Below are 25202 nucleotides of genomic sequence, written 5' to 3' on the forward strand. Positions count from 1 at the left end.
TATAATAGTCCTGTCTGGACCTTTGTCTCCAGACCATTGTTCTTCCCAGGGTTATATTTGCCCCGACCTTATTTTGGACCAACAATGTAATTGGTAATTGCAGACTAATTTACATAAAGAAACGAGGGTCCTGCTAAGTGAAAGCATTGTCACTGTGATTGGTACTTACTGTGCTAAGAGCTCTCTGTTTGGTACAAGTTTGGGTCAAGTGGTTGGAGCCAATGGAGCTTACTGCAAAAAAAAAAAAAAAAAAAGATTATTTCAAGTATGAAGAAAACATCATGTCCTTTGAAGGCCTGCCAGGAAGCAGGGTTTATGGTCTCTTGCATGGAAGGAGTGTTCACATATTTTGGAGAAAACTGGTTTTCTCCTTTGTTTAGAATCTTGACAGGACCCGAAGGGTCCTTCTCCTTAGCATCTAAGAAAGCAGCACCGAAAAGTCTCTTCCTAGAACAGAAAGGAACCTTACTTCTTTCTCCTTTGTAGGCAGCACTATCATCCTGACTAGCAAACATGATTAAATGTCATTTGTCCTTGACCTCTGTCACTCCTAAGCAGCCGAAATGGATTAAGAAGCTAGTGCTTCCCAAATCAGATGGGGCCGAGTCTCCTCAGCCCGGGCGGGCAATAATAGCTCACAGAGCTGGTGCTGGGGTTTATTACCGTTTTTCAGGGCTCGTTCCTATTTGAGGGGAAATAATTGAAACAGATTATCGTGTTGTTTCCTTTCAAGCACCAAGCCAGGATCCCCTGTAGGCTTAGAGGGACGCCTTCGGGGCGGGGGGTGGGGGGGTTGGACAATATAGCTCATAAAGGCAAGGCTGTGGGTCTGAGGTAAGGACAAGAACCCTGCTGGAGAAGGGGAATCCCTTCCCTCTCACCTCTCAGGGCCTATAAGCTTCGTCTTTTCTTTAGAAACTTTTTACACTCTGAAGGCTTTAACTGAAGTGAAGCCAAAGGTCAAGATGCACAATGAACCATGAAGATCAGATTAACCTGACCCATGGGTCAGTCTGTCTGGCAGCAAAAACATGTCCCTCCACCAAGGGGCCGCTTCTCTCTGACGCTCATGGGAACCCCCACCTCCCCGGCATTTTCTCCCCTATTTTTTTTCTTTCATTTAAAAAATTTTCAGACACAATGCATGTAACATAAAATCCACCATTTAAAGTGAACAGTTCAGTGGTATTTAGTACATTCGTAACATAGTGCCACCACTTCTGTCTAGTTCCAGAACTCTTTTCATTTCCCCAAAAGGAAATTCTGTATTTATGAAGCAGCCACTCTCTGTTCTCCCTCCTTGGGGCCCTGGCAGCCACCAGTCTGCGTTCTGAATTTACCTGTTCTGCATATTACATTGACGTGGAATCATGCACGATAGGCCTTTGGTCACTGGCTTCTCTCACTCAGCATAACACCTTCAGGGTTCATCTGGGATGTAGACTTCCTTTCAGAGAAGAATGTTCCATTGTGTGCATGGCCTGCATTTTGTTTATGTGCTCACTCATCGATGGACAGCAGGGCTGTGTCCACACTGTGTGTGTTGTGACTAGAGCTGCTGCTGACGTGTGTGCGTAGAGTGGTCTGAGGCCATGTCTTAAGTTCGGGGGAGGGGGGGTGTGCACTTAGGAACAGAGACGCTAAATCATGTGGTTCCTCTCTGCAGAACTTTTTGAGGAACAAACTGTTTTCCACAGCCCTGCTCACATTTCGTACATCTCTTTCTAGTCTGTTTTCTGGCCTAGGTTATTTTCTTTCTTTCTTGTCTTTTCTTTTCTTTCTTTTCTTTTCCTTTCTTTCTTTCTTTCCTTCTTTCTTTCCTTTCTTTCTTTCCTTCCTTCTTTCTTTCCTTCTTTCCTTCCTTCTTTCTTTCCTTCTTTCCTTTTCTTTTTTCTTTTCTTTCTTTTCTTTTCCTCTTTCTTTCTTTCTTTCTTTCTTTCTTTCTCTCTCTCTCTCTCTCTCTCTCTCTCTCTCTCTTTCTATTCCAGTGAGTTAGCATACAGTGCAGCCCTGGTTTCAGGAGCAGAATCTAGTGATTTGTCACCCACATACAACACCCAGTGCTCATCCTGAATGCCCATCACCCAGCTAGCCCCCCCACCCACCTCCCCTCCAGCAACCCTCAGTTTGTTCTCTATAGTTAAGAGTCTGTTACGGTTTGTCTCCCTCTCTATTTTTATTTTATTTAATTTTTCCTTCCCTTCCCCTATATTCATCTGTTTTGTTTCTTAAATTCCACATAGGAGTGGGGTGCCTGGGTGGCTCAGTTGGTTAAGCATCTGCCTTCGGCTCAGGTCATGATCCTGGGGTCCTGGGATTGAGCCCCACGTGGGGCTCCCTGCTCAGCAGGAAGTCTGCTCCTCCCTCTCCCTCTGCCCTTCCTCCCACTCATGCTCACTCTCTCTCAAATAAATATAATTAGATTAAAATTTTTTTAAAAAGTGTCAACTCTTGGTTTCCACTCAGGTCATGATATCAGGGTCATGAAATCGAGCCCCACATCAAGCTCTATGCTCAGCGTGGAATCTGCTTGAGATTCTCTGCCTCTCCTTCTCCCTATGCCCCTCCCCTCACTCTCTCTCTCTCTCTCTCTCTCAAATAAATAAAATCTTCAAAATGCAGTTATAAAAATATTCCACATATGAGTGAAATCATACAATATTTGTCTTTGTCTGACTTATTTCTCTTAGCATAGTACTCCCTAGCTCCATCCATGTCATTGCAAATGGTAAGATTCCATTCTCTTTTATGACTGAGTAATATTCCATTGTGCATATATACCACACCTTCTTCATCCATTCATCAGCCAGTGGACATTTGGGCTTTTTCCATAATTTGGCTGTTACAGATTATTCTGCTATGTAAACATCAGGGTGCACGTGCCCCTTTGAATCAGTATTTTACTATCCTTTGGGTAAATACCTCGTAGTGCAATTGCTGGGCCATAGGGTAGCTCTATTTTTAACTTTTTGTGGAATCTCCATACTATTCTTCAGAGTGGCTGCACCAGTTTGCATCCCCACCAACAGTGTAAGAGGGTTCCCCTTTCTCCGCATCCTCGCCAACACCTGTTGTTTCCTGCGTTGTTAATTTTAGCCACTCTGACAGGTGTGAGGTGGTATCTCATTGTGGTTTTGATTTGTATTTCCCTGATGATGAGTGATGTTGAGCGTCTTTTCATGGGTCTGTTAGCCATTTGGATGTCTTCTTTGGAAAAGTGTCTCTTCATACCTTCTGCCCATTTATTAACTGGATTGTTTGTTTTTTGGGTGTTGGGTTTGATAAGTTCTATATAGATTTTGGATACTAACCCTTTATCAGATATGTCATTTGCAGATATCTTCTCCCATTCTGTAGGCTGCCTTTTAGTTTTGTTGATTGTTTCCTTTGCTGTGCAGAAGCTTTTTATCTTGACGAGGACCCAATAGTTTATTTTTGCTTTGTTTCCCTTGTGGCCTAGATTATTTTCTTTTTCTCAGATGATTTGCCTTTTCTTTTGTCTTTTTATTGCAGACAAGTTTTCTCTCCAGCTGCTAGATTATTAAGGCCATTTGTCTTTATATCACTCTGCATGAGTCCTTAGAAGAAAGGTACTACATGAATGTTATGGTTTTGCTTTAAAATTCTAAGGACTGATGTCCACTCGTTGCAGCTTGTGGTCAAAGTTGGCCAGATCATCCGAGTCTCCAGCCCTGTGCTGGGCCCCTCTGGCCTTACTGTGTTTGCAATACTGGCCTTCTTTCCATTGCTCTGTACACTGGGATCTTTGCTACCTCAGGACCCTCACATGTGCCTTCAGGCACCTGGAGAACTCTATCCTCTCTACTTTACCTTTAGATCTCAGCTTCAAAGTGTCCTATCCAGAGAGACCTCCCTCAACACTCTGTCCTCCCATATAAATTAGGCCTTCCCCAATGCTTTTACAAAGCATTCTGAGCTTTTCATCTGACCTTCTGATGATCTGGAATGACATCCTTGCCTGTGTGCTTGTCGTTTAAGGCCAGAGAGCTACATTCTCATGAGATCAGCTCCTTATCAGCCTGGCTTACTCAGCCCTAGAACAACAGCTGGCAGCCGGTGGCCCCCTGAGAAATAGCTCTCCAATGAGTGAGTGAATGAGAACCAGTGAGTGGCCCTTCCCTGGATGCTCTTCTGTGTGCCTCTTAACTGTCCTGTGCTAATTTTCACCAAAGCAGGGAACCTTTTCATTCTCCTGATTACGAATAAGATCTTCCCAGTAGCACAAATAACGTTACTGTGCATGACCTCCAGTGTCCACATGAGACTGATTTCCTGGTTACAGCCCCATGCCTGCTTGTTTTCCCGTGGGTGTGTTTGTGATATTTCTGCTAAATACAACCACCACCTCCATGAGTGTTACCGTCGACAGCAGAATATCTTTTTTTCTTGGAAAGTCGTCAGTGGCCCCTGTAGTAGGTTCTGTCCTTGTCGTTGGCTTGTATTGCCCTTGGTTCTCATGATACCGAATTTGTCATCCACCTCATTTGAAGGAAGCTGTTGGACTCTTGATTTGTCAGCACAGTTAAATAATAAATGTGGACAAAAAACCTTTAATACCGCCAATCAGCACTTGATTCTCATGACAGCTTTATAAGTGAGAGGTTATTATGGGGTTCCCCCCCAATTTTAAATAAGCAGAACTGGAAACTTGGAGAGGTTGAGCATTTTGTCCCAGAGCCCATGGTGGGAAGTCGTGAACCCAGATTCGGGCCTGGGCTCTCAGAATCCAGATGGAATGCTTCCTGATGGCGTCATGTGCCTCGAAGTCAACCTGTTAGCACTAAACCCTGCAGCCAGTCTGCCCTGTTGTAAATAATGAGAACAGCCGTAACCATCGCGTCATCTTCTCCTTGGTCCGGTGCTAAATCAACACCGTGGTAAAATGGTTGATGTCCCTCAATCCACACAAATATACAGGGAATTTCTGTTATATGCCCAGGACTCTGCAAGGTACCAGAGAAGCAAACATGAATGAGACATGATACTACGGCCTAACAGCATAAAAGATCTGAGCCATGGGGCATGATGCACGTACCTAGTGCTTTCATTTCTTTAGCCCAAAAGGATGAGCCCCAAGGTTTCCACATATCCTGTGTTGGTTACCTGTAAGAACCCTTACTCTTACTCACTCAATCCTTCCTGCCCCAGGATGTACGGAGGGTAACAGGCGGGTCCTTAGAGGAAGCAGCAGCCAACACATCTGAGTGGGAAGAATGAGGCTCCCATTCACAGCCTGGACTTGGACAGGAGGTGGTGGAACCTCCGGGAACCTCCCAAACCTCCCCGGCCCTCCGCAAGGCACCCTGAGCCCCCGTTGCCTCACCAACACCTCCTAGAGGGTTTGTGTTGGGACGTGAGGGCCCAATAAACATAACCCTTTTTTTCTCCCAAGTTCAGAGCCAAATGAAAAGTAAGACCAGAAAAACTGATGGATGGAAGCCAAACAGGCTGTTTACCTCTGAAAAGGCTGAGTGGAGATCCTGCCTTCTTATCTGCAGCCAAGAAGCAGGCTAAGGATTTACTGATGGCACTGTGTAGATTGCCAGTGTAGACTGGGGGATTGACCCCATGGAAAAGTCAAGATCTGAAGAGCTGACAAACACAGCCGACATCACTGCCTCCCAGTCCTGGGGTGGCCTGTTGGTGGACTAACTCCACCAAGTAAGAAATCTCAGCCAGAGCTTTGTCACCTGCCAGTCAGACAATTCACTCTCTCTGCTGGGGGCTGTTATGGGTTAAATCCCCCCCCCCAAAATTCATATATTGAAGTCCTAACTCCTGGTACTCCAGAATGTGACCTTGTTTGGAAATAGGTCATCGCTGATGTGCAGCATGTCCATCAGATGTACATTAGATGTGGTCATTAGGGTGGGCTCTCGTCCAAGATGACTGGTGTCCCTATTAAAAGGGGAAATTTGGGGACACAGAGACACACACAGCAAGATGCCATGCATAGGTGAGGACAGAGATGAGAGTGATGCTTCTCCAAGCTGAAGAATATCAAAGATGGTTGGCAAACCCCAAGAAGCCGAGGAGAGCGGGGAAGAGCTGCTCACAGCCTCAGAAGATACCAGCCTTGCCGACACCTTGATCTTGGACTTCTGCTTCTCCAGAAGTATGAGAAAATAAATTTCTGTTGGTCAAGCCACTCGGTTTGTGCTCCTTTGTTACTAAAGCAGTCCTTGCAGACTAATACAGGGGAGAAAGCATGTGGAAAGGGGAGTGGAAATGCTGGGGAGTTTCATGGGAAATTGAAGCCAGGAAAAGAGGCCTCCCCTCTTCCAAAAACAAATCTAATAGTCCTCCTGTGCACCATACTAGAATCTTCCTGTGCTTTGTTCTTATTTTCTCTTTGTCAAAATAGGTCCCTCTGTCCTTTGCTGCAAGTACCTGTGCTCAGGTATCTGTCCTTTGCTCAGGTATCAGTGAGCAGATGTCCGGGGGAGAGGGTGGTGGGGGACTGTAGGGCTGGGTCTTATGTACTGCACGGACTTGGCCTCATCTGATCCTTCCAAAACATTAGCCCACTTTACAGATGGAGAAACTGAGGGTCAGATATGCTAATGTGCTGCCCCATGCCAGGCTGATAAAAATAGAGTTGAAATTGGACACCAAAGATTTTCTACTCCCATAAACGGTCTTTTGGAGTATAAGATACTTCCATTCTTTATAAGTGAATGCAATACTCATAAACATTATATTACACAAATTAGGACCTGCAAAGATGGGGGTGTGGTAGTATTTCTGGTATATTCTTCTCACTGTTCCTATCCTTCTCCCAGGCTCCTCAAGAATCCCCATTGCTTTCAACTGCAGAGTCTCTTGCTTGAAATGCCTTTAACATGCTTGAGACCAGAATTTCATCTGATCTGTCTGTAAACTCTCTGTGGAGTAGGGCTGGAGAAGGAGCAGGCAATAGGAGGCTGTTCTGTCACTGGCTTTGAATTGTGTTTCCTTCCATGGCAAGGTCCGTCAGTATTGGTGTCCCTTAGTCCTTCTGTCTCCTTGCATTCTAGCAAGTTATCATCTATCTGACAAGCAAAGAAATCAATCACAGGCAGCCATGCCTATTGATTTGGTCACAGACCAAGATTGGCCCTGGATGAAAGTGTGGGACCAGCCTGGGCTCCCGAGTGCAGACTGCTGGCCTCGGGCATCTGTCTCGTTCCTCCTCCCCCTAATTTGAGTTAGCCCTCACTTTGTCCATTTGCTCAGCTGCCCATTCGCCCCACGGCTTGCCTCCTTGCCAGCCAGCTGCCCATCCTCTAGCCCCTCCCCCAAGCAGCATGATGCTCTGTGACCGGAGCACAGAATGCCGACGGGCAGTAAGCAAGTGATATGGGTGGGTGAGAACATGCCAGTGAACCTTGAGTGAGCATAGGACACAGGAACCTGATCAGGGGGACAGGGAAAGCCTTCCTCTGAAAAAGACATGGAAAGATGAGTAGACATTGGCCAAGTGAACAAGAGAAGTATGTCTCGTGCATGCGCTCTGCTCAGGACTTGGAGTCTGAGTGAAATGGAAAGTCTTTGGGTGGAGGACTGGTGCTCTGATGCACATTTTAGAAGAATCACAAGAACTTGCCTGGGAGGTGGAGGATGAGGGTGGAAGCACTGGAACCCAATGAAGACACAAGACATGGTGGTAACGGACCTGTCAGTAGCCATGCAGGATGATTCTGGAGATGATCCGTGGTCGGAGCTGCCTGCGTGCCAACTGAGCGGATGCAGGTGTGAGAGAGAGACTGAGTCCAGGGTGAGTGACACCGTATTTGACACCATATTTCCAGTTAAGTCCATCAAAGTGTCTCCACGCACAACAAAATAGCCTTTAAAGGAAACTCCCAAAGCAGGTTCCAGCAAGCACTACTTTTCTTTTCCTCCATTCACTCTTACCTCTTTTTTGCCTTTTAAATTTCCTTCTTATTCACTTCTCTTGATCCTTAGGACCACAACTATACTTTGTGAAGGCCTCTTGTCCCCCTCATCATTATTCCCATTCTGGTCATCTCCAGGAGAATTCAAGGACTCCGTGGTGAGAGGAATCCAGCATTGACACCAAACCAAAAAAGCTAGCCAACACCCATTTAGAGGCTGGCTGGCTGTAACTGCTTGAGTGGCGGCCCACGACATCTCACCACACGGCAAGGGGCCGGCACTGCCAGGAGAGTGCCAGGCACCGGCATGTGTCCCACACATGTGACCGTGTGGTGAAAGCAGAAACCATGTTCCTAGACTGCAGCTGTCCAGACATTCTTTAGCATTTGAGTGAACTAACACTGTATGACACTGTATGTTTGCTTTTTAGCACGTTCTGTAAAAAACAGTCCATGGTGAGTATTTGTGATTAAAACTGAAATAGTACATTGTATACCTGGGGGGAATTTTAGGGAACTAATGGGTTATTGGAAATACTGGATTTGATCAGTGGATCCACTGGCCTAATAGCAGTTTGCATACTATATAAGGATCCTCTTTCTGCTTCTATTTTGTACAAAAATTGAATCATCCTTTCTACTCCATCTTTTCCAAAATTGTTTTCTTTATTGACGAACAGACCTCCGAACCTTTTCCTATTAGCACATATAAAAGGATTGATAATAAGAGTAATTGTATTAAGATGAGCTTCAGAAAAACCTGGCATTTCTAGACTACATCTTCCAGATAATTTTCGTGGTGCATTGGTAGCATGACATTTCCCCTGTGAAGTAATTTTCTGTGGTCTGTTCCGGAGCTTCAGAAACGGTTATTATTCGTAAAGAGCCGTGAAGCCAGCAGGACACATGCACCCTGGGCCGATGGTAGAGACACAAGCCTTCCCTTTTGTCTTCTGCTTATTCTCAACGTGTCCACCGAGCTGGTTAAGTGCACAGTTTTTAAACTCAATCTTAACACTTGCTCCACATCAAAGAGAGTAACCCCAGTCCCATAGCAGGTGAGAATGCTTTTACCCCAGCACTTACTTAGCGTGACAAGGATGAACAATGAAGCTAAACTCTTCGTGATCCAACTTGTGACCTGGTTTTAATGACACCGTGAGGCTCCTGAAAGTGTCCTTGTTAGGTGACCTTCCTATGCAGCATTATTGTTCTTAGATGTTTGAAACCTTATTCCCTCCACAGCTAAAGCAGTAAGAGGAAATTGTGCACCCAGTGGTGCCGTTATCCTACACGCGTGTGAAGCGCCAGCCATCTGATCGTAGTAAACCAAGAGCGGTCGCTCTTAGGTTACCTGGAGTCGGGGAGAAGCCCGTTGCGCTCAGCATTCCTGCAACAAGAGGCAGCTCAAAGTCCTAATGACCACATTTTATCTTGTTTCTTAGAGCCTCTAAAAACACCTTCATTTGAAGATGAAGAAAATGTATCTGAACGTTTTGAAGTACGTTAGCAGACATGTTTAAAATGAGCTTTGATGGGAAGATATTACCGTGAGGCTTTTTGGTCTTCTGTGGATGAGCCGAAGTGGTTTTTCCATTGCCGCCATCACAGTGCCGCAAACTTGGTGGACTCAACAGCGCCCGTGTCTCACAGTGGCGTACGTCGGAAGTGCAGGGGCGTGGCAGGTCTCACAAGTTCGAAATCAGGGTGTCTGCCCCCAGGCTTTTCTCAGGAAGCTCTAGGGAAAGTCGGCTTCCTGGCTCATTCAGGAGGTTGGCCAAATTCAGTTTCTTGTGCTTGTAGACTGAGGACTACATTTCCTTGTTGGCTGTTGTCTGGGGGGTGTTCTCAGCATCTAGCGGCCACCATATTCCCTGGTTTGTGGCCCCTTCCATAGTCCTACAGAGCCGGCAATGTCAGGGTGTCAGGCCCTCTCCCCTCACCTTCCCTCATCTCTCTGCTCCCTCTTCAGCCACATGTCTTGGACTCACTTTTCTGCTTTTAGGACTCATGAAATGCCACAGGGACCCCAGATAATCCAGGATCACCTCCCTATCCTTAAGGGCAGTGATTAGTACCTAATGCCATCCGCAAAGCCCTTCACACCAGTGCCGAGATGAGTGCTTGACTGAACAATCCCAGGTCAGGAATCTTGAAGGGACATCTTTCAAATTCTCCCTTCCAAGACAAAGAAGAAAAAGTCCGCTCATGACAACAATGGAGACACACAGTTAAACCAGATGCTAAGCAGCCTTGGTTTTAAAACACAAAGACTCTTTAGACAGCTTTGACTTTTCCAGTTACTCCTAAATTGCGATCAGACCAGCGCCTAAGCTTCTGCTTCTTACAGAAGCTGGCACCCACTTTCTTTCAATAAGTCTTCCAGAAATGTCCTCCAAAATGTAAAAATATATTTCAATAATTAGGAATAAAGGTATACCCTTCTCCCTTTCAGAAAATAAAGAGGCCAAATGACCTTAGTGTTACTGAATTCTCTATTTTTTCATATAGAAGTTTATATGGATTCTTACAGTTTCTCCATCTGGTCACCCAGCACCCCTAACACTAGATATATTCCTTTCAAAACAGGGGCGCCTGGGTGGCACAGCGGTTAAGCGTCTGCCTTCGGCTCAGGGCGTGATCCCGGTTATGGGATCGAGCCCCACATCAGGCTCCTCCGCTATGAGCCTGCTTCTTCCTCTCCCACTCCCCCTGCTTGTGNTTATAGAAGTTTATATGGATTCTTACAGTTTCTCCATCTAGTCACCCAGCACCCCTAACACTAGATATATTCCTTTCAAAACAAAGAGAGAACACAGTTGTCCACAGACACCCTCTGCAGCTTTAATTCATCTTTGGCCAAACAAAAGTTGGCTTTCTTTGTTTGTTTCACCTATCTAGAACTACACAGTAATCTCTGGCCAAAGTAATTGGAGTCTGGATTTCTTTTTTTTTAAATCATTTATCATGTTCTTTGATCCAAGTAAAAAAACTACTAAGTGAGCCGTCAAAACTTTAAGTTCCCAGGACAGCAGTTAGGAGAGGTGGGAGCATTTATAAGAGATTCAAAGAAAGGTGGTTTTTATTTTTAATCATTTCCTTCCCCTTTGCTCACAAGGCTTCAGCTGTTTTGATCCAGGGACTATTTCTATTAGCATTGTGGCCACAAATTTCAGGAGACTTTTTTCAAAGAAGAAATTTAAGAAGAAAAAGAAAAAAAAAAGAAGAAACAAAGAAAGAAAGAAAGAAAGAAAGAAAGAAAGAAAGAAAGAAAGAAAGAGAGGGATGGTTACCGTAGTAGAATGACAGGAATTTCCTCTTCACCCTTCCTTACCCTGTGGCTGCCTGTTGTGATCACTCATCCTCAAGGACCTTGAGCAGTCAGCTCAGAGAAATGCTGCTGGGCTCCGCCCAACAGTGAGCCCCCAGAAGAAAATGCCATGTGGGAGGGGCTGGGGAATTGCATGGAGCAAGATGGGGTAGAAACAGGGAAGGGATGAGAGAGGAGAGTAAACGCACTTCTTTCCTCTAAAGATACTTTCAGACTGGGGGTTGTTATTACTGGTACCCAACAAGGTATCAGCGAGTGATCAAAGCCATCATGAAAACAAGAAATACACCTAGAGGACAACTCATCATCTAGATAAGTGAACTTTTAGAAATAACATTGATTCCCAGCTTTAATAAGCCTTTGAAGTATGATTTGTTAAAATTTCCTGCAAGTAAATAAATTGAAAGATTACATGAGTGCATATAGGGAATTAGGTGATGAATTGAAATGAAGGTTTGAAGGGTTACTCTAATAATAGCTATTAATAGTCCAGAACATAAGGCCAAAACTTGAAAGTCTTCAAACCCACAATCTGACATTTAAAAGGCAAGTAGCCAATTACCTATAATCCCTTATTAGTCAGGTTTGTTCGACTTCTTAGAAGACAGAGGTCTGAAAATACAAGGAAATGGATGGATGGCCTCAGGATTGCTCATTATTTATGTAGTCACAGTGCTTGTTTTCCTGGAAGCCCCCCCATTAGTGAAGTGAATGTTGCCTTTCTAGTTTGCAGTGTTCCCTAGCATATTAATTTATTGCATGTATTTTTATTTTTTTTTAAAAGATCTTATTTATCTGTCAGAGAGAGAGAGCACAAGCAGGGGGAGCAGCAGGCAGACGGAGAAGCAGGCTTCCAGTTGAGCAAGGAGCCTGTTGCAATGTGGGACTCGATCCCAGGACGCTGGGATCATGACCTGAGCTGAAGGCAGACACTTACCCAACTGAGCCACGCACGCGTCCCTATTGCATGTATTTTTAAAGCTCAGGTTTTGTGACTTCTATTCAGTTGTGTCTGGGTTGATAAGGAATAGTTTGGCCTAGCAGAAAAGGGAAGAAAACACTGTGTTTTTATTCCTTTTTTTAACGTAATTTGCATTTTGACCATGATACTAGCTTTTTGCCGTTGCTTTTGTAATCGGGCCATGGCTGGTGAATGTGTGTGTGCGGGCACACACACCTGACAGAAAGCCGCCTCGATGGCAGGCAGAGGTTGGATGTGGGGCTCGCAACATGAGATGCTCCCTGGTTCTGAGTCAGCACCAAGGGCCTGCCACAAACGTGCCGGAGTGAATGATTTGGGGCATCAGTGGACTGTGGGGCGGGGGGGGCATCGGCTCAGAAGCTTGGGCCTCATGGCAGTGCTCCGAGCTTGACGTGTGGTCTTGGTAACTCCAGACTCAAGCCAGAGTGTGCAAAGCTCACTCCCGAGGCCTACAAGTTAGGAAACAACAGTGGGTGTTCGCGGAGCACGAAGGACCACAGGCACAATTAGGTTCACAGTTACTGGCGTTAGCCACGCAGCACTCACTTTTTTTTCCCTGTGATTTCCTTATAATTTAGCCCAATGGGAAACATGCAGCAGACATTTCATAGCGCAGTTAACTCCGCGGCGTCCATCAATTTTAATTGGAATCATGAAGCTAAAACCCTAGGTAGTACTTGACAGCCGGAGGGCGTCTTTGAACTCAGGTATTTCTGGTTCCACTCTGGGCGGCTTTGGAGCAATGTGCCCTGATGCATGGCTAGCTCCAGAAGGCATGGATCTAGGCATTCTTAAAAGAGACAGTGTTGAATAGCCAGCGAAAGAGCAGCTCATCCATCCCTCTCTGCTGGTTTACATTTACGAGGGTGGGTGGGGTGTCTACGCATAGGGGCCACCGCTCTGAGGACAGCTCGGAGCCGTGTTCACTGTGGGCCCGGTAGGTAGTTGGTCTTTAAGCCACTGAAGTGTTCTGTCCCTGCAGCTCAACAAAGCAATTACCAAGCCATCACTGTCCTGATTTATAAAGAAATTGCCTTCCTTGAGAGAAGACAGTAAGGTGCATAGCAGGAATCCAAAAGCAAGACTGTGCTAATCTTTAAAAAAAAAAAAAAAAAAAGGAAAAGGGGAATGTATTTCTCTGGAAATTGTCCTGACTTGGCTGGGATAAAGTACCAGCTTAAACCCATATGTGTAAAGAGAAGTCAAGAGCTTTTCAAGTAAATTCGGCCTTCTGTTATTTGTACCCAATAAAAATGTACGGAGGTGTGGTTCATCCGAATACAGGTGTCCCTCAGTTTTCGAAAGTTTGCATCAGGTCACTTTGCTTTTACAAACAAACAAACAAACAAACAAAAAGAAGACCTACGTGAGTAGCTGTTTTCACAAACAGAGAGAAATCCAAAGAGGATTTTTGCTTTTACAGAAAAAAGCTGAAAAGCAGCAAGAGCATCGTGTGTCGGTTTTGCAGAGACCTGGGCTAGAGGCAGGGCACCCAGAACAGCATGAAGGGCTTGGCCAGCTCCTTCCCTGTGCCGGGCCCTGCGTCTCAGCATCCAGCCCCCAGAGCTTTGAACTGTGTCTGTGAGCATGTGAGCATCTGGGCTTTATCTCCATGTACTTTGTGCGTCCATTAGCACTGCGCCCTCCGGCATCAGGAGAGCCTAAGAGAGGAGATTTGGGGGTCTGGGAAGGCTCAAAAATGTTTCCATATAAATTAATAGCAATTGCTTCTTTGCTTTACACATGTCAGCTTATGGAAGGTTTCCTAGGAGCCCTCTACTTTTTGTAGCAGAGGAAACCTGGACCATTCACACCGTTTGGTATTTATGGTGGGCATTTCAGAGAATGCTCCAGGAATTCACTGAAAACAATGAGTCCCCACTAAAGACTGCACTCAAGCAGAGCTAAGACAGCACCCACTTCTCTCCCTTACAATCCAGCGTGCTCATTATCCCCCCAGAATAGAATACTGCCTGCTTCCCTCTCTGTTCACTGGAAGCTGGGAAGACTGAGGTTTTCGGGAGCCCCTTCTGTAGTAAGAGGACTGGCGGAAGTGAAAGGTACTGACCAAGCAGGAGAGCAGCGTGGTCCAAGCTGATGCGCACGTATCCGGTGGCTCTCTTGTGGCTAATCAGATCAGGGAGAGGGCAAAACCACTTTGCCTCAAAACGTGCATGACCGCCTCGCACCAGTGTTTCTCACGCAGAGCGCTTTAGTCCGCTTGGCGGTAGCTAGAGCATCGCCTGGCCTTGTGTGGTTGAGGGCAGATGCTGTCTCTGTCACCACCTCACCCCGCCCCCTACACACATGCCCCAAGGAAGAATTTTGATTCTCTTATATACATGGCATTTTGGTCTTGATCAAAAAATACAATTATTTGATCATTTAGAAGTATCTTCTTGAAACTTGCATGAGTCCACTGCAGATAAGCAGTTTTCCAGGGAAAGGCTGGGGTGTGGAACGCGTATGCATGTGTTGAGAAGATTTTCCTTTACCCTTGAGTAAAACAAGTGAAAGGCTCTGTACTAGTTTCCTACTGCTGCTGTAACAAATGACCACAAACTTAGGGACTTAGGGCGACACAGATTTATTATCCTACAGTTTCTGTGGGTTAGAAGTCTGACACCATTCTTACCCATTTAAGATCAAGGTGTCGGATGGGGCACCTGGGTGGCACAGCCGTTAAGCGTCTGCCTTCGGCTCAGGGCGTGATCCCAGCATTATGGGATCGAGCCCCACATCAGGCTCTTCAGCTATGAGCCTGCTTCTTCCTCTCCCACTCCCCCTGCTTGTGTTCCCTCTCTCTCTGGCTGTCTCTATCTCTGGCGAATAAATAAATAAAATCTTAAAAAAAAAAAAAGCATTTAAGATCAAGGTGTCGGCTCTTGGGAGAAGATTTGTCCGAGCTTCTTCAGGTTGTAGCCAGAATCAGATTCCGTGTGGCTGTGGGACCAAGGTCCCTGTTTCCTTGCAGGCTGTCAGCTGAGAGCTAGCAGCCTCTCTCTCAATGTTACATGTGGCCCCTCTGTGTCAGAAGCAGCCATGGGGAGTTGAACCCTCATGCCTGAGATCTCTCTGACTTTCCCCTTCTACTGCATCTCACTGACTCCACCCAGAGACTTCGCCCTGCTTTTAATGCTCAATGGGTTCCACAGGGATCATCCAGAACAATCACCCTATTGTAAAATCCATAACCTTCATGCCCTCTGCAGAGTCCCTTCTTCCATGTAAAGTAAACTATTCACAGGTTCCAGGCGTTAGGAGTAAACATCTTGGGGGGCCATTAATACCAAAGAAGCAGCTTATCTGCTCCCGACAAACACTGGTGGGACAGGTATAGGATGATAATTATAGACATGCCAGTTCAAGAAGGGGAGAAATGGAAAATAAAATAGAGGACTGGTTCCAAGCAGCTTGGAAATCAAGCCCAGAAAACCCGGTGACGTTTCAAGGCCAGGGACTTCTGTCATCCTTGGCTCTGAACTCTGGGTAAGATGTCAGAAAAAGACAACGGTGGACAAGCCGTTTGAATGACTTGAATTCACCAGGTAGGTGAAGGGAACTTTGCTTTGGTTCCCTCTTGGTAGCTTTGGACCCTCTTGGTAGCTAAAGGTCAAAAAGGACTTAGCACAGGTCATGTGGTTTGGTGAAAGAGAATCAGCAGGATTTACCCCGGTGAACCGTCAGCCTGCCGTGGTTCTACTAAGCATGAGAGGCTGGCTTACCATGCCAGGCTTAGTAAAAACGGACACGTGCATGCCGGAATTGGCATTTGCACGTACTGCCACTTCTCCCTACACGTCCTATCCTCTGTTCATGCCAAGAGTGGCCTGGAGCCCCCACCGCTGTATGGTTGTACTTGGTTGGTATTGACACAGGCTGTTCTCCGGAAACCACTGCTAAGCCTGTATGTGTAGTTTACGTCTTACCTTTCAAATTCGAAGGTGCATTCCACTAAATATGCAGAAAATGCTTTCTTGCTAAGAACACATTTATCGTACTCTGTGTTCTTAAGTCCAGCCCATGGCTTGCTGCTACAGATGTTAAGGAAAACAGTTGATATCCAAATTTACAGAAGTACATCCTCAGCCAAGATTGTAATTACAACTTAAAGGTGAGTAGTGAGACTGCCATCCATCCCAGCCGGGGTTGATTTTCTAGGCACACCCAGTCATCGCTTGCAAGGGAGATTGGTTCCCACATTCTTCATACTGCTTATTCCACTAGGATGACATCAGATCTCAGCACATCAGATATGTGTCTGCTTACCTTGCCAGACCGTGAGCTTCAAAGGTCAAGGGCCAGATGTTCTTTTCTTTCTATCCCAAGACTTGGCCTTGGGTGTAGAGCAGAGTCAATACCCAGGCCAGTTGGGTTGGTTTGTTGCTTTGAACTTATTTGCCTGGGTCCCTTTCTTCTGGTTCCATAAGGTCCATCTCACAAAACCCATAACTCCTCCAAATTTCTGCTCAATATTAATTATTACAGCAAAAAATTAAAGGTAACTTGGGTGTCCTTTAATAGGGTAATCATTTCTTAAATTATAAACTGTGATCTATTTCTACATGGAATACCCAAAGTCATTCATTGAATAGGGTCAATAGGTAGGGACCGTCATGGAAAGAGGCAATGATAGGCTTTTAAAGGATAAAAGCAGGGGGGCGCCTGGGTGGCACAGCAGTTAAGCGTCTGCCTTCAGCTCAGGGTGTGATCCCGGCATTGTGGGATCAAGCCCCACATCAGGCTCCTCTGCTATGAGCCTGCTTCTTCCTCTCCCACTCCCCCTGCTTGTGTTCCCTCTCTCGCTGGCTGTCTCTATCTCTGTTGAATAAATAAATAAAATCTTTAAAAAAAAATAAAGGATAAAAGCAGGAACGCCTGGGTGGCTCAGTCGGTTAGGCATCTGACTCTTGGCTTTGGCTCAGGTCATGGTCTCAGGGTAGTGAGATTGAGCCCTGAGTCAGGCTCCACACTGAGCATGGAGCCTGCTTGAGATTCTCCCTCTCACTCTGCCCCTACCCCCACCTACCTCTCTATCTCTCACTCTTAAAAAGAAAAAATAAAAAAGGATAAAATCAAGCAAGGTGCCTGACCACTACCATGAAAAACAAAAACATACCTACATAGCTTATTTGTAGGAGTAGAAAATCATCTTGAATGATAACCATCACACAGTCACAATGATTGCCTTGGACAGAGGGGAAGACAAGAGTGAGGATGCTCACTTTTACTCATATATTTTCCCCATTGTTTGAGTACTTTTACAATAGTTTCAAATTTTTTTAAAATTAGTGATGAGCATGTAAACAATGAGGTTGTCATTGTGGCCATGAAACGTTCTCGTCTTTCCTATGCTCACCCCTTATCCTCTCCTCATGCCTGCTGTCCACGTTCCAGGTGGGGCAGCAGCTCCCCTCCTGGTGTCTCTCTCCCTCTTGCATGGGAGTCTCTGGGGGAGAAGCAGCTGGAGTGGTTCACATTTACTGTGAAGAGCCCTCACTAGGCCCTGAGCACTGGGCTGTGTGACCGCACGAGCTGATGATTCAGATATCCCCATCTGCACATTACAGATGAGTAGACCCAGTAAGGCACGTGCCTTCACACCTAGGGAGCCCCAGCAACAAGACCATGGCAGGTGCATGAGAGAATCCATCTTTGTTGAAGTTGTTGAATAATAAGGAGGAAACAACTCTCCCTTTCTGCAGAGAAGCTACGGATTGAGGATGAGCCCTAATGGTTTCTGTGGTGGTAGCCCCTCCTCTATGGTGGCCCCTCTGAGACTGAGCAGGGCTCACACTGCCCCCATGGGCCCTGTAACCACTGACCTGGAGTGAGGGGATCGCGCTGGACAGCTGTCACTGTGTTGACCCAGCTGGCTGGACAGACGACCCCTTCCTACCCAACCCTGCACATTTGACTTCCCCCCTTGGAGGAAGAGGTTCGGGGTTTCTTGGTCATTGATTTTGGAACCCACAGGCAAGCTCTCCCAGGGCTTTTTGTAGGCGAGAACAAAGAATAGTTGCTATTCATCCGTGGAGACAAATGCATCTGAATCCTGACGCCTGAGCTCTAGAATTAGGAGAGCAATGTTCCGCTCAGACCAAGGGCGCTGCTGGTTTTGATTGGAGGTTCTTGGATTTTCTGGGTCCCGGCCTCAGAATACAATGAAAGTCCTATTCCTTTATTGCAGGAAAAAAACCACACACATAGCATATATATATATAACTACATGAAATTTTGAGGACAATATCAGGGGTTCAGAGACTCCTTCTGAATCCGGGTTTCAAATGAGAATGTAGGTCGGGGTTGGCACACTATGGCCCATGGGCCAAATCCCACCCATGACCTGTTTTTGTATGGTTGCAGGTAAGAGTGAGTTTTACATTTTTAAAAGGTTGTTAAAAGGAGGAGGAGGAGTAGAAGTTAGAGACCCTGTGGGGTTCCCAAACCTGAAATATTCACTCTCTGGCTCCTTACAAAAGAAATTCTCTACTCCTGATTTAGATGTGTGGGTAGAAGGATCTCTTTAAATTGGAATGTTTTTAACTAAAGCAAAAGCAAGCCTGCTTCATGGGAGAATGGCTTGAGCGTGATTGCTACCATTTCCCTTCCCCATGCATACTCAGACTGGGTAATTTACGAGAAGCTACAAATTTCATTGGTAATCACATGGTCAGGAAGTTGAGATGATGCACATTTGTGCTTTGCTTAGATTTCCCTTCACAAACTTAGTGTTAGTTCCAAGGTTTTCACAGTCTGCCTGTTGGGAGCCTATGGCAATTGGTCTAAATGCATCGTTGCTGGAGGGGAGATGGGTGGGGGATGGGGTAACTGGGTGATGGACAGTAAGGAGGGCATGTGATGTAATGGGCACTGGGTGTCGGATGCAACTGATGAATCACTAAACTCTGCTTCTGAAACTAATAATACATTATGTTAATTAATTGATTTTAAATTAAAATGAAATTAAATAAATGAATGCATCATTGTTAGATATGAGGCCATGATGCCCCCCCCACCCCGGTTAGGAAGAAGAAAACGAGGATCTTTAAGAGTTTATGTATCATGTAGCTCACAGTGGACAATTACTTGGTCATTTAATAATTATTTCAATTTCCTGCTGTTGGATTCCCTGCTAAGAAAGTGGTTCTCACACTCTGGTGTATAGGGCATCACCCAGAGGGCTAAGAGAACACGCTGAGTTGGGTAAGGGCCTGGGCCTCTCCATTTTAATCCAGTTGCAAAGATGATTTGGATGCCGTGGAAGTTTGAGAACCTCTGGGCTACACCCGGGTCTGGTGTTAGAAAAGATACCTACAAATTAGACCCTCAAGGAGCCCAGCTAGCTAGAGCAGGCTTCTCAGCGTCCACACAGGGCATTGTTGGGGACACCTGTTGGGAGAACCACAGTGTTCCCAGACACCCAGACATTGGCATATGTTCCCGGGTAACCACATGGCTCCAGGTAAGAGCCCCTGGTTCAGAAGGAGGCAGGCAGGCCTGTGCACCCTTGCATTTCGTCATTACCCACTCGGTTCCTACTAAGTGCTATATAGCGGGAAGGAGGAGCAGACAACAAAGTAAGATGCTGCTGCCCAGCCCCCCCACATCACTGAGGGACCGCCTCAAGCATCAGGTGTTACAGGTGCCCTCAGAGCTGGCACCTGGAACAACAAAGAGGGGGGTGAAGGGGCCGAGGCAGAGGTCTGACCAAGCCTAGGCAGTGGGACTGCTCAAAGGCCGTGGGCCTAGACACAGAAGAAAAAGCATTGCAGGTTTCGGGGCGCAGGGGGGTCAGCACAGCCTCTGATCCCCAGACAGACTCTCCTTATCTGTGGTTGAGGGTACAGAGTCTCGAGCCCCTGGGAGTTCCTGGAATCCCCAGACCCAGGTCCGGTACCCCTGGTCTATCTGTGCTGTCATCCATGATGGTTTCTTCCTCCCCCTCTTGCCTGCCCTGCTGCGTTCACATCAAGACCTTCCTGAGTTTGTGGCTTTGTATTTCAGCTTTGGCTTGGGACCATCTGTATTTCTTGAAATAGTCCAGGCTCTGCTCTCTGAAGATCCTGGCAACCCCATCCCACTCCTCACATTGGTGTGCAGCCTCAGAAGCTCAGCCCAGGGCCCCAGGGACCCAACATCTTGGCTCTGCTGTTGAGATGAGACAAAGAAGCTCAGGGAGCCCCAGCCCAGAGAGATGCAGGAAGGACCCAGGGCTCAAGGTGATGGGGATGGACCTGGTGTGAGTTGACCCCAGGGAGGGCAGATCATAAAGGCCAAGGAGCAGGAAGGTGGAGAGGAGAGAAGGTAACAGCATAGGAAGAGAAACTGAGCCAGAAATCTCTTCCTACAAGCCTGGGGTGAAGATAGCCGTGGCTCGGGAATACCTGATTGGCTCTAGGCAGCAAAAATCCTGCCATTCTCTCCAGCACTCAGCGTGTATGATCAATGTCATCAACAGTCGTAAGAAAGCTTATATCTCAGACCTGCTTAGTTTGAGATACGACACTAGCTTGATACCGCACGCTGTGCTCAGTTGTTGTTTTTTTTCCTTTCTTCCCAAATTGAGGCTGACCTGAATAATCCAGGACAGGGGCTGTAGTGGCAGAGCCCAAGAAGCCTGCGTTCTCAATGTAACAGACATCTGATGTCATCCAATGAGTATGGAGGGCGGAGGCAGATCAGTCACACGAATTCCAGTGCAATGGAAGAGCTGAATGCACACGTGATAACCAACTCACACCGAGCACCCAGGTGGTGTGGGGCACTCAGCTGCATGCTGGGTATACAAACAACCGTGACATGCCCTCTCCCCTCCAGAAGGTTCCCATGCAGCAAGAAGGTCACAGCCTAAATAATTCTAATCCAGTGGTGACCAGTAAGAGAGATTCAAAGAGCTAAGGCAGGGTGGAGAAGAGAGAGGCTGATTTCAGGTTGATTAATTGCTAAAATCCTCATCCATGGATTTTCTCTGCAGTTTTACTGTCCGTATCCTGGCCATGTGAGGTAGAGACATAGAAGATGAGGTCTTTTGTGTGACATGCAGCATTCATTCCTTTGAACATAGGGTCCAAGGGCCACTTGGGATCCTACGAGAGCTGTGTATATTGAATTTGTTCTAAATAAACTCAGTGAATGATGGAAGCTCAGAGAAACGGATGTCAAACATCACTGAAGATAGGAACATAAAGCAGTTTAATGAGTTATATTGGAACAAACGAGATCATAAGAGATTTTATATCTTTAAATTTTAAGAAGTAAAAATAAATTGTTTCATTTTTTATCAATTAGGTAAGAAGATTGTAGAAACTACTTTAGGCAGAAATTTCCAAATAACATGTAAACTGGTAATCCAATCAAAATTATGAAGATTATTTCTAAGGAAAAGCTGTCGTACCATCTCTGTGCTTTTACAAGTAATCTGTGAAGTATTTGTTTTAATGTTATGTTTACACGTAGAATTTTGCACACCAGTTTCTCCTCCGACATGAAAATCACCTCTATCAGGGAGGACAGAAGGTGGTTTTAAATGCAGCTGGAGGGAAGAACACTGTAGCTTGAACACTGGCTCTTTGTCACGTACTTAGGACCATAATTACAATTAATTGTTACAGTGACCACGCGCCAAGTTGTTGGGTTTATTTTTAACCAGTGAAGCATGAAGATATAGTAGATCTTGTTTTGTGGGGGAAAAGGAGAAAGAGGAAACTCTCCTCTCCTCCAGAGTGAAAAACCAGACGTACTCTTCGGATGTGTTTCCTCATTCGGGAGTAGTGGCTTCCAAGTGAACCCAACCTCAGAGACTTCTAGGGCACCATTGATGGAGAGACATGCGCACACCTCACTCTGTTTAAACTACATGTCGAGGACCTTCATGCCTTCAGACACTGTGGGAACTCCCTTCTCCCCTCTGTATCATAGGGGTGTGTGTATGTGTGTGTTTACTTGTGTATGTCTGTGTGTGTTTACACGTGCACGTTTGTGTGTGTGTGTCACTCATTTCTCCTTCTCTACGGGGACCCTAACCTGTTAGTCTTTCTCATTTCTCAATATCTTACACATTTTTTAAAGATTTTATTATTAAGTAATCTTTACACCCAACGTGGGGCTTGAACGAACTCACAACCCCGAGATCGAGTCGTCTGCTGCATTGACTGAGCCGGTCAGCCGTCGGATGCCCTCAATATCTTGCACATTTTAATATAGCAACCAGTTAATAACTTTTTAATTTTGGAGACTAGACTAGAATCCAACAGCTAGAATAAAGAAAACTGCTTAGATTAATATTCACAACTTGTAATGTTGACAAAGCTGCGAATTCCTGATTTTTCTTACCGTTGCCCTGCCCGTTCATTGATTACCAATGAACATAGGCTGATCACTTCGAAGTGTATTTGTGAATCAGGATGCAATCTGTCCTCATCATCGTAAAGCTACTCAGGAGAAAGACTGAGCACTCATCAGCCAGGGAGGAGGGCAGAGGATTTCAGACTAGGGTGTGCAGAGCTTCCCCCTGCGGCACTTTCAAGACTAAATTCCATCATTCTTTCATTGGAAACACGGCCTCTTCGAAGTACAGAGGCAAGACTTGAACACACAGGCACACGGTGCCACCCAGCATTCTTCTGGCCAAAGAAGTCTGATTGGAATTTTTGACAAGCCTATTACTCTAACAGCCTCAAAGCTCGACCTGGCGAAAATCATTTCAAGGAGGAATGGTCTAAAAATGTTCTCGCACAAAGGCCATCCTTCCAGTTTAGAATAATACTCTCACAGCGTCTTCCTGCAGAAGTAAGTTCTTCCTCCCTCCCCAGATCCTGTCAGAGATGAGGGTCGGCCACCCCAAGGGGCAGTCATAACACTTTACATAAAAATACCATCAGTATTTGCCCAGTTATATTATCTAAGGAACTGAGAAATTTTGTTCCTATTTTAAGATCAGCAAATGCCAAAAATACTAATTTGAATTGAATAACCCTTCCCCGTCTTACGTTCAAATGCGGAGAGATCCTATTTAAACACATCCTACAGAACCTTCTAGATAATCGAAGAGAACATTTATGTTCGGTAGCATTTGGCATTTTAGCGTTAGGCCTATTTTACTTTAATTCCTCAAAAAAGCGGTGCATCCCTATTGCACATCAAGCCTGAAAGCCTCGCCTTCCTCTCTCTCAGAGACCTCGTTCTGTTCCAGCCGCTCCACGTACTGCCTCAGTGCCCTCTGCGCCTCAGTGTTCTCGTCTGTAAAGTAGAACGAAATGTAACTTTGAAGGATATTTTGGAAATGAAATGGGAATACTTGTATCAGTTACAGTGTGAGCATGACACTCATTCTATTGAGTGTCTCCTGCAGGCTCTGCCCAGAGCCGCGGCTTCTTGGGCTCTGCCGCGGGGCAGCGCCCAGCATCAGCAAAGAGCGCTGCCCTCCCCGACCGAATCCTCTCCCTAGAGCCAGAGTCAGAGCGGTAGCTCTCAACCTCAGTGTCACCGAACAGGAAGTTATCCAGCTCCGCCCAAGAGCCCAGAGTGGGCCTGGCAATCTCTTCCAGGTGATTCTGCTACTGGCCAAGTTAGAGAGCCGTTGTCCTTCCGGGATCATTCTTGGGAGAGCACTCTTCCCCATGGTCTCTGAATTCCTTCAGCCCCTCCGCACCCTCTCTTAACTCACCTCCAGCATCCCTCCAACAGGCTGTGTTTTCTGTGAGTTGCTGCAGAAGTTCTCTGCCTGAACCAAATCCTGACCCTGGGTAGGAGAGGAAAAACAGGCTGTCAGGTGGTGAGGTCACTAAAAAGCACCCCCACCCTTGGCTAGGCTTGTCTCATGTCTTCTGTGGGGTGGAAGATCTCTCTGCTTCCCCACTGCACGTTCCCTGACCGTCCCCCCTTCTGTTGGCTTTAGTGCAGCCTGCGCCAGTACAGGAAGGAGCTGGGGCCACTCCTGCCCATCAAGGGTGCCATGGGCATCCCAATGACTAAATTTTCACAGAAACCCCTCCCTATGTTCTTAGAATAAATTTCTAGAAGTTTACTTCTGGCGGGAGCAAGGTAGATATAGTTTGGAGGCAGGTGAAATTAGTTCACTAAAATATTTCAGTAAGTTGGAAGCTCTGTCTCTGGAAAGCATTCTTTCCCATTTCTCAAAGAAGAAGCCTTTGATTGGAAGGGCTTCTGGTTCCCTTTTCAACTGTCAATGAAGTAGACCTCGAAGACCTTCCAAGAGTCTCCGCTCCCAGCAGTCACAGGACGTTCACAGAGCACACATTCGGAAATCTGTATCTCCCTTTCACAAGTTGTATGGCAGATGCCCGCGACTCAGCTGGGGTCTAGGATGCATTTGTGCAAGCCATCCCTACTCGTTCAAACCGTGTTCTTGGTGAACATTCTGGAGGCGGGCATGGAAGAAGGTTCTTTTGGGGACCCTCACGGAGGTAGCTGACGCACCCTTTTGCTTTGCAGGAATGTTAGTTCAGCCGGAGAGGAGGCTCGCAGGAGGATGCGGGAATGTGACGGGCTCACAGACGCACTGCTCTACGTGATCCAGTCCGCGCTGGGGAGCAGTGAGATCGACAGCAAGGTTGGTTGTGTTTGCATAGATTAAACATCTTAATGCATAAAGATGCCCAAGGGACAAAGCAAAGGCCAACAACAGCAGAGAGCTAATGCTGGGCTTAATACCTTCACCCCGCAGTCTATCCTGGTCTCCCGGTAGGAATCCAGTGTTTTCTAGATGGCTTCTAATCCTAGCCTAGAACCAGACACCTGAATCTCGATTAATAATGAATAAAAAATGTGGATTGTTTTGAGTTACTCAAACCAGATGAGTGTATAAATGTTCACACACCACATTACCCACAAGCTTCCAGTTTTAGTTTATAAAGTCTGCTTTCAAAAGGAAGAGGAATATTAAAGTGACCTGAGCTTTGAATAATTCTGTATTCCTACAAGTTAGCTTTTTACAAATGTTAATTGTATCAAATGCCATTTTAAAAGT

At 46.1% G+C, this 25202-nt stretch overlaps 1 protein-coding gene across 1 annotated transcript in view; it reads left to right on the top strand.

Moving 5' to 3' along the window:
- CTNND2 (catenin delta 2) overlaps positions 1-25202 on the top strand; it is a 966176-nt gene that overhangs the window by 777508 nt on the left and 163466 nt on the right. The window contains exon 13 of the mRNA XM_034657085.1: positions 24668-24785. Coding sequence (XP_034512976.1) covers positions 24668-24785 — 118 coding nt within the window. The remainder of the gene's footprint in view (positions 1-24667; positions 24786-25202) is intronic.

Source organism: Ailuropoda melanoleuca, chromosome 3, assembly GCF_002007445.2.
Source record: "Ailuropoda melanoleuca isolate Jingjing chromosome 3, ASM200744v2, whole genome shotgun sequence".
NCBI lineage: Eukaryota > Metazoa > Chordata > Mammalia > Carnivora > Ursidae > Ailuropoda > Ailuropoda melanoleuca.